Source organism: Pseudomassariella vexata, assembly GCF_002105095.1.
Source record: "Pseudomassariella vexata strain CBS 129021 chromosome Unknown BCR38scaffold_5, whole genome shotgun sequence".
In the NCBI taxonomy this organism is placed as follows: Eukaryota; Fungi; Ascomycota; class Sordariomycetes; order Amphisphaeriales; family Pseudomassariaceae; genus Pseudomassariella; species Pseudomassariella vexata.
Window position 1 is genome coordinate 2,356,878 of NW_024467960.1, and position 12,888 is coordinate 2,369,765.

General features: G+C 50.1%; 3 protein-coding genes across 3 annotated transcripts; 1 reads left to right on the forward strand and 2 right to left on the reverse strand.

Moving 5' to 3' along the window:
* Positions 1 to 822: 822 nt before the first annotated feature.
* BCR38DRAFT_180862 (uncharacterized protein) lies at positions 823 to 1,714 on the forward strand. Its single transcript, XM_040853936.1, has one exon. It carries the CDS (start codon positions 1,117 to 1,119, stop codon positions 1,669 to 1,671), a length of 555 nt encoding a protein of 184 aa, XP_040717432.1. The 5' UTR covers positions 823 to 1,116; the 3' UTR covers positions 1,672 to 1,714.
* Positions 1,715 to 6,339: 4,625 nt separating this feature from the next.
* On the reverse strand, positions 6,340 to 7,134 carry BCR38DRAFT_340062 (uncharacterized protein; the record flags this gene model as incomplete). The annotated part of the gene is made up of 1 exon (XM_040855747.1): positions 6,340 to 7,134. The coding sequence occupies one exon, from the start codon at positions 7,132 to 7,134 to the stop codon at positions 6,340 to 6,342; it is 795 nt and encodes a 264-aa protein (XP_040717433.1).
* A 2,980-nt stretch (positions 7,135 to 10,114) lies between these two features.
* BCR38DRAFT_180905 (uncharacterized protein) lies at positions 10,115 to 11,964 on the reverse strand. Its single transcript, XM_040853937.1, has 4 exons — positions 11,570 to 11,964; positions 11,367 to 11,491; positions 10,689 to 11,312; positions 10,115 to 10,635 (listed from the first exon to the last, which is right to left on the reverse strand). Exons 1-4 carry the CDS (start codon positions 11,785 to 11,787, stop codon positions 10,445 to 10,447), a joined length of 1,158 nt encoding a protein of 385 aa, XP_040717434.1. The 5' UTR covers positions 11,788 to 11,964; the 3' UTR covers positions 10,115 to 10,444.
* Between the last annotated feature and the right edge of the window lie 924 nt (positions 11,965 to 12,888).

Consider the following 12,888-nt stretch of genomic DNA (forward strand, 5'->3'; position numbering starts at 1 on the left):
CTATTATCACGCGAAACGGCAGAATGCTTCATGATCAATTTGTCGTCAGCACTGCCTGCCCAAAGTTGAACTAGGGTCCTTGAGCAATTTGGCGACTGCACGGCAAATTGGTTGGAGGAGTAGGTCCCCAATAACCATGAGAGGTTCATCTCAAAAACAACGTGTTCGGAATGAAACCAAGAGGGTTGCATGAATGACGATATCTTCGAGTGTGTCTCAAATTTCTGATTGAGCCCTGGAGCCGCTCCTTTTGCTGTTGTACTGCCCCATCAACTGTAGTGGATTGACGTAGGTGCCAGACAAAAATAAATATTGATGGTAACGACGGGAAGCTGCGGATCGAGCGTCCCTGCAACCGCGCACCGGCTTGTGGCCGCCTCGGTTCCTGGGTTGCCCGCCTTGCCCTTAACAACCAATATTGACAACATGCCTGGAGACGAACGTTTTACGTTTTCGATTCTGCCACTGTATTGCACAGCATGACGATAAAACACGGGAGAAGCCGAGAAGTCCTACATGAGGTGTTGGGTAATGCAACTGCATTTGGTTACGAGTGTGCTTTTGAATGGCCGGGTCTCACAGCCAATCATTGATCCATCAATCAATGCTTGCGCGACACACTCCCCAGACGACAGATGTCCCACGGTGCCAAAACAACTTGGCATAGCCTCTTTTTGAGTAGGGCAGGTGAGGTCACTCGTTGTGAACAGTCGACTTCACAGGCATGGTGTGAGTCTTCAAGCGATATATACGGCATGCGTCATGTGCTATGAAACTGTCATCATGAGGCCATTCGCTACCAGAAGGAAAGAAACACCCCCGTCCGTTCCCCCACCCCTCCACCCACCGACCGTAGGAAGCAGTAGCGCAAACTGTGTGAACGCAGGCGGTTGGTGAGCTGAGTCGGCATCGAAGCCATGTATCGTTACAACGGGCTCTTCAGGCTGCTGTATTCCTCTTGGCGGGGAGCGTCGTTGTGTGCAGCGACTGGTCGGCGGGGCGGTGTTGGGAGGGTTCGGGAGATTGTAGATGATGGGTGTGGCGCCGAGTAGCGGTAGAGCCTGGGCACTGTCTCAATGGGAATAAGATTCTAATGGCTGCACAAGGCCGAAATGTATGCCAAATGACACAACCGGACCACCAAGTTGCAGTCAGGTCCATCACCAAACCAATCAATGTCCCTTGCTGTCATGCTGGCGGGGGGATAGAGGGGGCCAAGATGTGGGCAGAAAAGGGATTCAAACGAGCAAGGGCCACTATTTCAGCAGGACCATAATCCCCTATGCACTCCCTAGCCATCGACCGGTGAGACGAAAACATCGTTTCCATCAATACGGGCTTCAATATGTTCAGTTGTTATCCGAAGACGATATCCCCACGTTTGGAAGAGAGCATACCGACAATCCGAAACGCCTCGCAAGCCTCCAAGCCTTGCTAAAACACACTGAAGTCAACGGCGTTCCAAAATCTTTTAAGCTTGATGGTTCGATGTCCACAGGCGGCGCTAGTCGGAGAAACCTTCGGTCGTTAATAGGAATGAGACACCAAGCAATTCAAGTCATCGCGCGCCATGGCCGCTGCGACGGTGGGCGCTTAACCGCAGGGGTTGAATCTGACAACCATGGGCGCGGACCAATGGTGCCTGAATTATTATTCCATAGGGCTCTGTGATATTGGCATTTTGCTTTAAAAGTAGACGAGTATGATACTTGCCCATACTACGTAGTACTATGTGCAGGGCGTAGTGGTGTTTTTCGGCCCGGACCCGGCAGCCGACAATGCAGGGCAAGCGCATTGTTGCTTCTCGTATCTGAGCCCTTGCCCTTTGTTTTGAATTTTGACATGTATATCAACAGGACTGTATGAGGTGTCAACCCTCCTAGCGTCCAGTTTGATGAACGTTGTACTCCAACAGGGACTTGCAAATGACATTGTAATTCGAATTGTCCCCATCGTCAAGTTCGAAACTGGAGCTGCCAAGACCACAGCATCGATAGGCATGCGCAGCCCGCTAACGTATGTCTGTTCGCGAACCACGGGCTTGTTCGGAAAATTCCTAACCATGCAGGACTTCATCTTACCCACAGGCCATGTGGACGAGTTTGAAATTGGACTGCAATTCCTGACGGTGGAACTAGCTCGCCATCAATCGGAACCACAGCCTCACGTCCCTCTTGCGTGTTGCGACTTGCGTCTTGAAATCTTGACGTCGTAGCAGAATGTTCAAACACATTCGACATCACGGACCAGGTTGCATTTCAATTTGTGATAAATTATTCCGGTGGAGTCGCGCTTGGCTGACATCGTGTTGAAGGTTCCGGGATCCTATCTGCCCAGCGCTGCCTTTAGCCCTCTTTTGTTCATCACGATAAGCTCTCCGCCCGGAAAGACTGACTTCAAGCACGGAAAGAAACCCTGTCGGGAATAAGGCTTCTCGACGCGTTGCTAGCAGGTGTCAAGTGCGCAATATCTACTGAATATCGTTCCTGCAGGGGATCCGACTTCATCGGAGTCTATTGCAGACGATGCCTATATGAACTCCTTTGACAATCAATAGTCTGCAAGCTTCTCAACGTTGCACATCCCTGAAGACATCCACAGATTTCGAGGAGATTTCCGAGAGATGACAGCGACGATCATAGAAGTGTGAACGGCAGATGCCAGAAGCCACATGCCCCCATCCCCCACTTGCACCTGGCGGATACTACGTGGGCTTGAGATTGCGATACAGTGGGCTTGTTGGTCATATCTCTTGTATTATCAGCACATCTTAGGGCTATCTTCACCGTTTTATCGCGCTGCCCGGCTTGTAACGTCTTGATGTGTCTTCTAGAAGACAGGCATCTCTTGAAGCTTCGACCCGTTTGGACCACCTATCGCGGTCATGCAAATTGAAGGAATTCTCTCTGCATCCGCTTTTGGACAGCTTGGCTTCAGCCATCCAGTCAGAGCGGTCAAGCAAGTCAGGTGTGTCTCAGATTCGACTGGCATTCCCCAACAGGAGCAAGTCCACAATGCGGGTCCTGACCGTTTGTTGATGACACTGTTGACGATCACATCCGTTTCGAGAAAGCCCAAGAACAATGGCGCCTCTTTAGCGCAGCTCTCTCTGGCAGGCAGGGGTCAGAAAGCGCATTCAGGCCGTTCAACCCCCAAACCCTACCCTTTTTTCCCCAGTGTCTTTCGACAGCCTCACCCGTCGAGGTTTTTTAATTACAGCGAGGAAGAGCCGTAAGGCGCTCGATTCATATGGAATTGCCGTGTGCACTAGCCAACGCCATCACGCACGGCAGTCTGGGAGCGAGACGGGGATTCCTGACCAGGAATTCTGCAGGCGTCGTGCAAAAGAAACCATACCCGGTCCGCATCGTATAGTGCATCCACAATGCCAATTCTGCTAGTCACCAACTTGGGGGCGGTCACTGAAAATGGTCGCCGATCAGGATGGAGGGTATGCAAATTGGGTTGACCAACCTCGAACAAGGGTACTACGGTTGTCCGGATCCAGATTTGACACTATCACCAACGTGCATACGAGGTGCCGGAATCTACTTCGACCTTAGGAGCAGAGGATACTCTATCGAGATGTGAAGATTTCCGTTCACCCGGTTACGTTTGTTAGTAAAAGCCACAAATTGACGCCGCCTGTTAGTAAACGCCAGGGTCGGTGCCCATACAGGGATCGCTCAACAGCTCTCGAGTCTTCCGGCGCCTCAATGTCAATGGGGCCTCCGTGTACCAGTTCTAGCTGACGAGGCTTGCAAAACTCAAAACTTGGTGTTGCGAGGGGCGGCATCTACGGCTTGTTGGACCGCCTCCGCTTCATAATGCCCACTGGAATTGGGTAATAGTGCGGCCGGCACGCACCGCGGGCGTGTGCGGGTTGGTTTATAGCTGCCCGCCGGGACGGACCCGTGCAGCTCAATGCGTAACCGGACGGGGCCTTTGCAAAATCCTCATCAATATTTCATTTGTTGCTTTCTTAGTTATAACCATTTGAGCACGATGGCTCCGAAGGCGGAATCAGTCAAAACCCGAGAAACTCATCATCACCGTAATGTGATTGGATCCAGACGCCTCCTAAAAGAGTTGACGGGGAAAGCTCTCCCCGGATTTTCGTATAGTGCAGCTTACCATCTTTCTGTCTGGTGTAGTTTCAAGCTCCGATGGTCCACATGGGAGGGTCACTATTACTGACTTGCGGCTGGTGATCAACAACGCTTCATGGCGATCGGTGTCCATGGACCATGAGAGCGGTTAGAAGGCCACATGGCGAGGCGATCTCAAGGTGACCAGCACCTCTGGGACAACGAGCTACGAATGCTTATTTTCGATAGCGTGTCGATATGTGAAAGCAACTCTGGTATAGTTCACGTTGGTGCCGAAGAATCAATTCTGCCGGTCCGTTTGTATCTGCTACCCGAATGCCACGGTAGGTCTCGTGGCGACGGTTTCGGTTTTGTTATCGTGAACAACTGCTCCTCAAGTCATTTAAGGGTGACATTTGTTCCTAGTGTACCCCTATTTATGGGATTAAGATGCTAGGCCTCGAGTGGGATGGATTTTTATTTTTGAGGATTCATTATGTAGTTATCTTTCACAAGGTTTAGGTTCAGTGGTGATCCACACTGGAAACATTCGCCAGTAGCCGTGTAATTGACCTTTTCCACAACGGAGCGAGGCCAGACGATGGTGATGATGCAGCTATCATCGTGGTAGTCGATTGTGGTCGTTGTATCATTCCTGTAGCTCCAATAGTAGTAGTACTGAGAACTCTAGGCGCACTTAAATGAGTGATGAAAGCCAGTTATGTTGATCGACTTGAATCGCATCTAATTACGAACATGAAAAAAATCTCGCTCATTTCCGGGTTGATTTAGAAATTGAGTGTTGGCTGAGCAAACGAAGTGTCTAAGCTTGTCGCCACTGTGTTCATTCAAATCTGAAAAGACACAACGTACTCACGCTGTTGACCCAAGAGGCGGCCTCTAGATCGGCAACGTGGGAGCAACTAAGTGATCATGGCATGGCTTCTATTCCCGACACGAGGAGTTGGTCTGGGGCTGATCCTGTTTATCCTCTCACCACGAGGAAGTTGAGTTCAGTTTATGGCTATCATTGGCATCGGTGAGGGTGACCAAATAACGAAATGGAATGGCATACGAGATACAGATGTCTTTCTTCGATATGCAGGGATATATGTCTTGGGAAATGGCTTCATCCAGAATTTCAACCATGGTATCATGAGTAAAACACCTACAAGCCCATCAGACTTCTAGTCATCAAGCCGTCTCATTCACAATCTGACCCTGTACGATGCAGTCTCTGTCAAAGATTCGCTCCACAACAAACCGAGCTACAAGGCTCCTTCCTATGTCTGAGCGATGAACGCCGCATCGTCGTCAATGGGAAAGACCTCTGGGTCACGAAAAGTCTGGAGCAAGCCCTTCGCCATTTTCGTCCCAGACAGCCAGGAAGTCCGTATGTCCTTTTGGAAGATGCTATCTGCACAAACCTTGAGTGGCATTCCCTAGTGAAACCCTCGCCTCGCAGGTAATCTCATGGCTGGGTCCCGGATTGACCACGTCTAGCAGAGCAATTTAGTCACTGAGGCTATCCACTTGCTGCCGCAAGGCCGATGAAGCTGTTTCTCAGTGTTCACATGGTGATTCTACGCAAGATGCGCCCTCTTATAATGCGGTCGTCATTAGACTCCCAGAAACATGGGCACAGAAGCCCAGTCGTACTATGATCCCGAGGTTGGTTTATCGTGACATACGAACGGAGGGGAACTTTATGCTTGTGTAAAGTAGTGAAATCGTGCCATCTACTCGCTCATCGGTGTTGTCATTGGGGCATTAATCAAGACTTGACTGGGGGCATTGGTAGTTACGTAGGATCTCTTTCATCTTTCTTAGCATTTTTGTTTGTTCATGATGCATCTGTCTTTTTCAAAAAGGGGCAGATAAGTACGTGTTCAAAAGAAGTATTTCCACAAAACAAAGACCTTTTTTGTTCAAATTGAAACCATGGGCAAGCCCCTTTTCACATCAAGCCTTGCCGGCGACAAAAATCAATTATTCAATAATTCATCTATCCATCTAGTGACAAGTTGTGTTAAATCAAAGTGGTATACTTGGTTTGCATCATGGTGCCGAAGGCAAACCTTTTGCAACACGGGTTCGTCAGTCATGGCTAATACAGCATACCTCGAAGTTCTACTTGCACATCGCCAACAAAATTGGTCTCCCCTTCTACCTGTTCTCTAGAGCGAACCGGCGAAAGACAGATCCCTCATATAATGACCTGGCCAATGAATTGTTCGATAATATTTCTTGTTTATTCCTTCCGTGACTTGACAGACGGCCAGAAGCTTTCCTCCAGCACAAGGACGTCCCTCCAGACCTCCATAGCGATCTTCTCCACCTCGTCTTCAGCACTATACGCAGCAGCGCAAGCATCTACACACTCCTGTATCTCCTTGACGAAGCGCTTGAACTCATCACTAGTCCAGTTAGGGATGAAATGCCTCCTCAGCGCCCCCCCGTCCAAGTCGTCATCCCCATTTGCAATCGCATCCGCACCACCCTGCTCCTTCGCATACGTCCACGCATCCAGGTACACCTTCTCGGTCGCCCACAGCAGCACCAAACCCTGAATTAGCGACTTGTGCTGCGCCCCCGCATTTTTCTTCGCCTCACCACCGAACGAGTCGAACAGGTCAATGTATCTCTTCGTCACATCATCCGGCCGGAAATCCGTCGCCCCCTGACTGCTGCTGCAAGCAGAGCAGGCCTGTAAGTCCAGATCGTACTCCCTGGCCGTCTTCTCAAAGAATTGCAGCTCCGTCATGATTCCCTCCAGCGCGCCCTGCAGCATAGCCAGGACCCGCCACTCGAGCGTGTCCACGGTGCCGCGCTGCGAGCTCATGGGTAGATGCAGGCGCGATATCAGCCCGCCGATGAAGCGCGTGTATGCTTGCGCATACAGTCGATCCTGGGAGAGCCATTTTGAAAGGTCATCTTTGGGGAGCTTGCCTTGGCCTGCGAGGCGGAGGTAGTTGCTCTGTGTGGCATTTCTGTAGAGCTGCGCTGTTTCGGCGTTGTGTAGGAGGTGGTGGGTGATGCTGACCATGGTTACTGAGCTGTTGTTGTTTGGGTTTATGGTCGTACGTGTGGGTTGCGGCGCAGGTTGGTTTACAAATTGGATCTTGTGTTTGGCAGGTGGGACATGTGACATGGTGTGATGTATGGTATATGCAAGTGTGGTAGAAAGCTCTTGCTTGGTGGGCCAAACAACTTTTGAGTACGTATCAAGCTCTCCGAGTTTGTTCCGACTACCTCACTTATCAGGAGTGCCTGTCTGCCTGTGAGGATCATCACTCCAGTCGTCGCTCTTTGTAATTTCCTACTTGACACCACTAGACAGAATTGTTTCTTTGACTGAAGCCAGCAAGTTCAGATAAATGGAAATATCAAGCTCAAGAGTTTGTCGCCGGGTCATATCAAGAAGTCCGGCGCACGCTATGCCACTTGTCCCCGGACAAGCTGCAACTGAAGGATCGGAAACTCGGTTACCCATCCGGCTCTTGACACTCGCCTGCGCGTCAGCGTTAATCCGCAGGACAGACAGAAGGTCATCGAACAATGGATGAACTTTCCCGATGTATCAGATCGGGCTTCCAGAACCTCTCTGTAGCATTCCAGGATGTAGGACGCGTCGTCTGCGTCCAAAGATGGTCTGTCTTGATGAGAATCCATATCGTCTAAACGCCGGTATAGCTGGCCACGACCTCGACGATGTTGGGGCCCTTCAGCCGCAAACACTTGCTGGACTCGAACTATAGAAAATGGGTCCATCGTTGAGGATTCAAAGTGGTGGAAGTTGATATCAAGACTCGGGGAATGCCTCACCAGCTTGCAAATTCAGCATAGCAGGCGGTTGCTTGATGTATGTTGGGCGCTAATATTGTACTAGCTGCCGGTGAAAACCATGGCAATTGGGCGATCGAGGTGAGGATATGGATTATATTAGTAGAAGTGGCAGGCGTTGTATGCAATCGTGGAGTCTCAAGTATGGCACAGACAAATTAGCCACTTCGCTTCACCAGAAGATTGTCGTTTACCCACGTTACTCTTGCGCAGCTCGCATCATCAAGAGCACCATGCACTCGGAGAATTGTAGATCAATTTGAAAGAAAATCGATACCCGTAACTCAGCGAAACCTGTATCGTTCCCACTAGAATAATTAGGGTAAGGACAACTTGGATTATATACAGTCAGGCTCCAAAAGTCTGGGGACACTCCACTTTTACTACAGCGCTCTTTAGGGGACTGGGATTTTAATATGGCTATGTCTCTATGAATATATAGGCTACAGGTATTAAAATAGAGTCATTTCGAAGCTTATAACCCGTAGATTAATATTTTGTATACCAGCCGCGGGATTTAATAATAGCGCGGAGCCTATGCTCTGGAGTGTCGTATAGCTTCTTAATCAGCGCTACCGGTACTGCCTTCCACGCTAACTACAGCGTAGCTTGAAATTTCTCAATATCCAGCTAGTTTTTTTTAGGATAAAGAGTTCAGGGCATTCCCTAGATAGATACCTCTTTAACCAGGCCCATACGTGCTCTATAGGGTTGAGATCTGGGGAATGCGCTGGCCAGTCTATTAGAGAAATAGCGTGCCGGCCGAACTACTCCATAGCTTGCGCCGAGAGGTGTATCTTCGCATTATCTTACTGAAAATGCTGCTAATCCTTATAAAATGGGATTACGCCCTCTCTCAAGGCCTTAAGATAACTCCAGGTATTGTAGCCCTTCTATCTCTTGCCCTCCTCCTGGGGGGGTCGCTCCATTACGATCAGGTCGCTCTTCTTCCCTACTCCTCCCTCGACGTAGATCCCACCCCAGACCATAACCGAAATATTCGCTTTTACGTGTGCCTTAAGATTCACGAAGTCCTTATTATACTTCTCGCTCGGAAATCGGAAGACCTAGGCGGTCGGGGATGACGTAGAATTCTGTATAGACTCGTCGGAGAAGATTACCTGTGGACTAGATTAGCGGGGGAACCCTCGATACGCCGGAGGCTATACCGTTATCAATTCCTCCAGATTTTCGAGCTAATAAGTTGCAAATGCAAGGCGATCGGCTGCTAATTCTTTGGTGAGTGGTATGCGCTTAAGCGCACGCCATTTATTCATATTAACGGCGCGTAGGTACCTCCGAAGGGTACTCTTCGAAACCTTACTACTCATAGATTGCATAAGCTCCTTATAAGTCCAATTTCGATTACGCTTGCATAATTGAACGAGGAAACGCTTACCCCGACGTGAAAATCTAGGGCGACGACCGCTTCGAGCTAGCGAATCGAAGTTATGGCTAGATTTCCAGGACACCAGGGATTTCGTGACGGTCGATCGGTGTACGTTAAAGAGGCTAGCTACGGTAGTCTGCGGGATACCGCACATAACTGCCGTTACTATGGCCGCCCGTTGGACTTGAGTATACTCACAGCCAGGCCGATGATCAGCTATTACTTGCTACGCAAATTCGGTGAGATTCGGCCTTATTTTGATATAATTGTAGTGGTTAAAATGTTAGAGGGTGTAGGTGCGAAGTGCGCGAATTTTCGCGTTGGCGTAAAGTGTCCCCAGAGTTGTGGAGCCTGACTGTAGATCCAGTCGAATAGATAGTGCCGGGTATGTGCTTTAATTTCCCTCCCTGGTTGCCCTTGGCACGGCACAGTGGCGACAGGGCACCACAACCTCAATTAACTAGAGGATCCGTCAGCAACGGATTCACCAGTCATGATGCCAAGATCTGCTTTGCAAGCACCGTGTGAGTGATCGCTTGCACATGCCCTTAGCCATGACATATACCCACTCAGTAACATGAACTGTATGCGTCGTAGAAAGGACGTATGATGAGATGAGTTCACACCACTTGTAGGCGTGTCAGATATCAGCATATTTATTGTTGTCCGTTGGTGGCTTGTATATATCTGGTCACCTCTCGGGAGCTGGGCCAGTTAGCGGGCCCTCTTGGCGTGGCCTGGCAGCCGAAGTAGCTGATTCCACTTCAATATGGCTAACCAAATAATGGGTCGTACAGATTACAGGCGGTCATTTTAAATCTATGCATGCGACGCCACATTTATATCGGGTTGTTCTGCGAAGTCGATGGTATTCTGCCGTATGCCCGCCAGCACTCAAACCGATGAGCTTCTACAAGCATCTGAAAGTTGCCGAGGCGGCTTCGAGGTAGTTGGCCCCTCGAGTACGACTGATATACGGAGTTCATTGTGCTGGTGGTTTGGGTTTCTTCGTTGCTAAACGTCACTGGGCATGACAATGCCATTGTGGATAATGGGGAAGATTTTCCAGGGAGGTTCGAAGTGAATATTGTATCCTAATATGGGGGCCGCAGGAGTCAGGCGCTTAAGACATTAATTCCTCGTCACCTCCTTCAGCAGGTTCAGGCACCGTAGGAAGCGCAAGGATCTCATAGGAAACGCCGGGAAGCATCTGAGGCGAAGGTAGTTCAAAAACGTCATGTGGGTATTGGATGCCGTTATATTCGCTGTCAGAGCTATGCGCCATGAGCCAGGCGTCAAGAAAACGGCGATAGTCTATGAAGCATTAGCTGGTCTTTACACAGTCTCAGTTCTCGGAGATAAGATACCTTCATTGCGACTGAACTGAATACCCAGGTAGCGGATATCCAAAGGGCTCGGACCGTCTGGATTCGCTGTTACTGATCGTTGCCTCGGACGAAATGCCGAAGACAACGTTCGTCTCGACCCTGACCCACTGCCTCGTCGGCCTCGCACGCTAAGGCGAAGTGTCCGCCGTCGATCATCGCGCCCCCGAATTTCTCCTTCGAAATAGTCGACCATATACTCTTTATACCGCCGATCTGATCGATTTGCAAATATTGTCAGAGAGTGCAACGTGTTGACTCGATCTGACCAAAGCTTCAGACGCTGAACGGTGCCTATACCTCGGACGTTGCCGAACGCATCTGTCCTTCCTTGGGTGTCAGTCCATACTACATCGACGTCGAAGCAGTCAATAAGATCCTTTCTTCGCAGGTCGCCCTGGAAGTGTAGTGAAGATTCTATAGTAGTGAAGTCGTATTTAACCTCAATCGCTTGGTCGTGTATAGGAACCCCGTCTTTTCGCGTGTATCTGACCCGATGTCGTTCGCGAAAGGTGATGCATTGTTCGAGTTGACAAGGGTCCGAGAACGGTCGGTGCCGCGCATGCAGGGTATGGGGAAAGGTCTCGCCGGAAGCAGAGGACGGCACTGGGAGCGCTACTCAGAAAACGAGTCGGGCCACAGGCGGCTTGGGCGACATACAGAAATGCTCAAGGCGCTCTAGTTGGTAGCTACCTTGCCAAACAATGCGGCGGTGCTCGTTGCCGACCACCTCCCAAGGACCGAGATACACTGTCCTCTCGTCGGCCGTGCCCTCAAATAATACACTGGAGTAGGCAGGTATCTTTGTCAGAAAACATACACTTCTGGAAAGTCGAGGTGCAACGCGAAGCAGTGTGGCTTACATGGTCGCTTGATAGCCAGGTGGGCCTAGGTCGAGCGGTCGGAGCTGGTCTTGCGGGGTGGACAGCTCGTCTGTGAAGGCTGACGACGCTGGGGAATTTGGAGTCCAGTTGGAGTTGACTGGACTGGAGGTGGCTGCGAGATTCGGTGCATACGCAGGTAGACTAAATGCCGACGAAGCATAAGACCTCGATGAAGATGATGAAGAAGAGGTAGCCATTGCTGCTAAAGGCCGCGCATTCAAGTTTGGCTGGCCACCCCTTGAGGAGTGAGAAATGCGAATGGTCTATTTCATAGAGGGTATATTTCTTCTGTCTGAGGGACCAGCATCTATGCAAGTGTGGCATGCTCCGTGAGTCGCTCCTCTTCCTTATCTGTAACAAGCTGTAAATGGTGCTGAGATTGGAAGTTAAGGTTTTGTGTGGTTTGCGAATTGCGGCAACGCATTGTTGACCTGAGGCTAGGCGGGTGTTTGGACAGCTTCGTTGATGTGCCTCACAATGCAGACAAGGCTTTTTTACCAAAAATATATCCGGATTCGAAACCCACCAACATGGCTACCCTAGTAGCCGGTTTATACAGACGATGCTTCGGAATGGGGTTCGTGGTAGCCGATTACATACATCCCTCTCGGGACATGAAAACCATTGGGAAAGACACATGGCGCCGTAAATGGTAAACCGCCCAATCTGCCCTCTGCAGCACTCGCGCATAAGTTGGGACAGGGTTGATGCGCAAAGGTGATTCGCTTCGCTTCGCAAGACGACGAACTGCATAAAGTTAAACTGTTCCAAAGTCCAGACTCAAGGACGATTGACTTCGATTTGCCCACGGCCAAGTAACTCGTTATTTGTGTCAGTGCCTGACTGGTATCGAGTTGTTCAGGGAGCAGGTCCTCGTGGGGAGTTCTAAATCGATACCGTCTTCTCGAGACAGATATAGGAATACGCACTTGAGCTAAACTTCGTATAGTCGTCTAAGCATGCGGCTACATAGTGCTCGTCACACACAAAAACAATTCAGGCCAACGTGAGCTGCAGTGAAGAACGGTGCAGCAGCTTCGACAGCCTGTCCAATCATCTAGACGAATCCGAGCACATGCTAATTTCTCTGGGTACTGATCCAAGCCTAGGTTTGGGGTTTAATGCGCAGCTGGTTGGGGGAGACTTGGCGATTCTCTAGTGGGGCAGAATAGTCCGGGGTAGTCATCCGAGCCGGCTTGTGTACCAGAGATGACGGTGTCTTCTGGATCATATACACAAGAGCTGCTGCGTATACTGACCCATATGACGAGGTGATTACGCCTGATGGCTGATGCTGC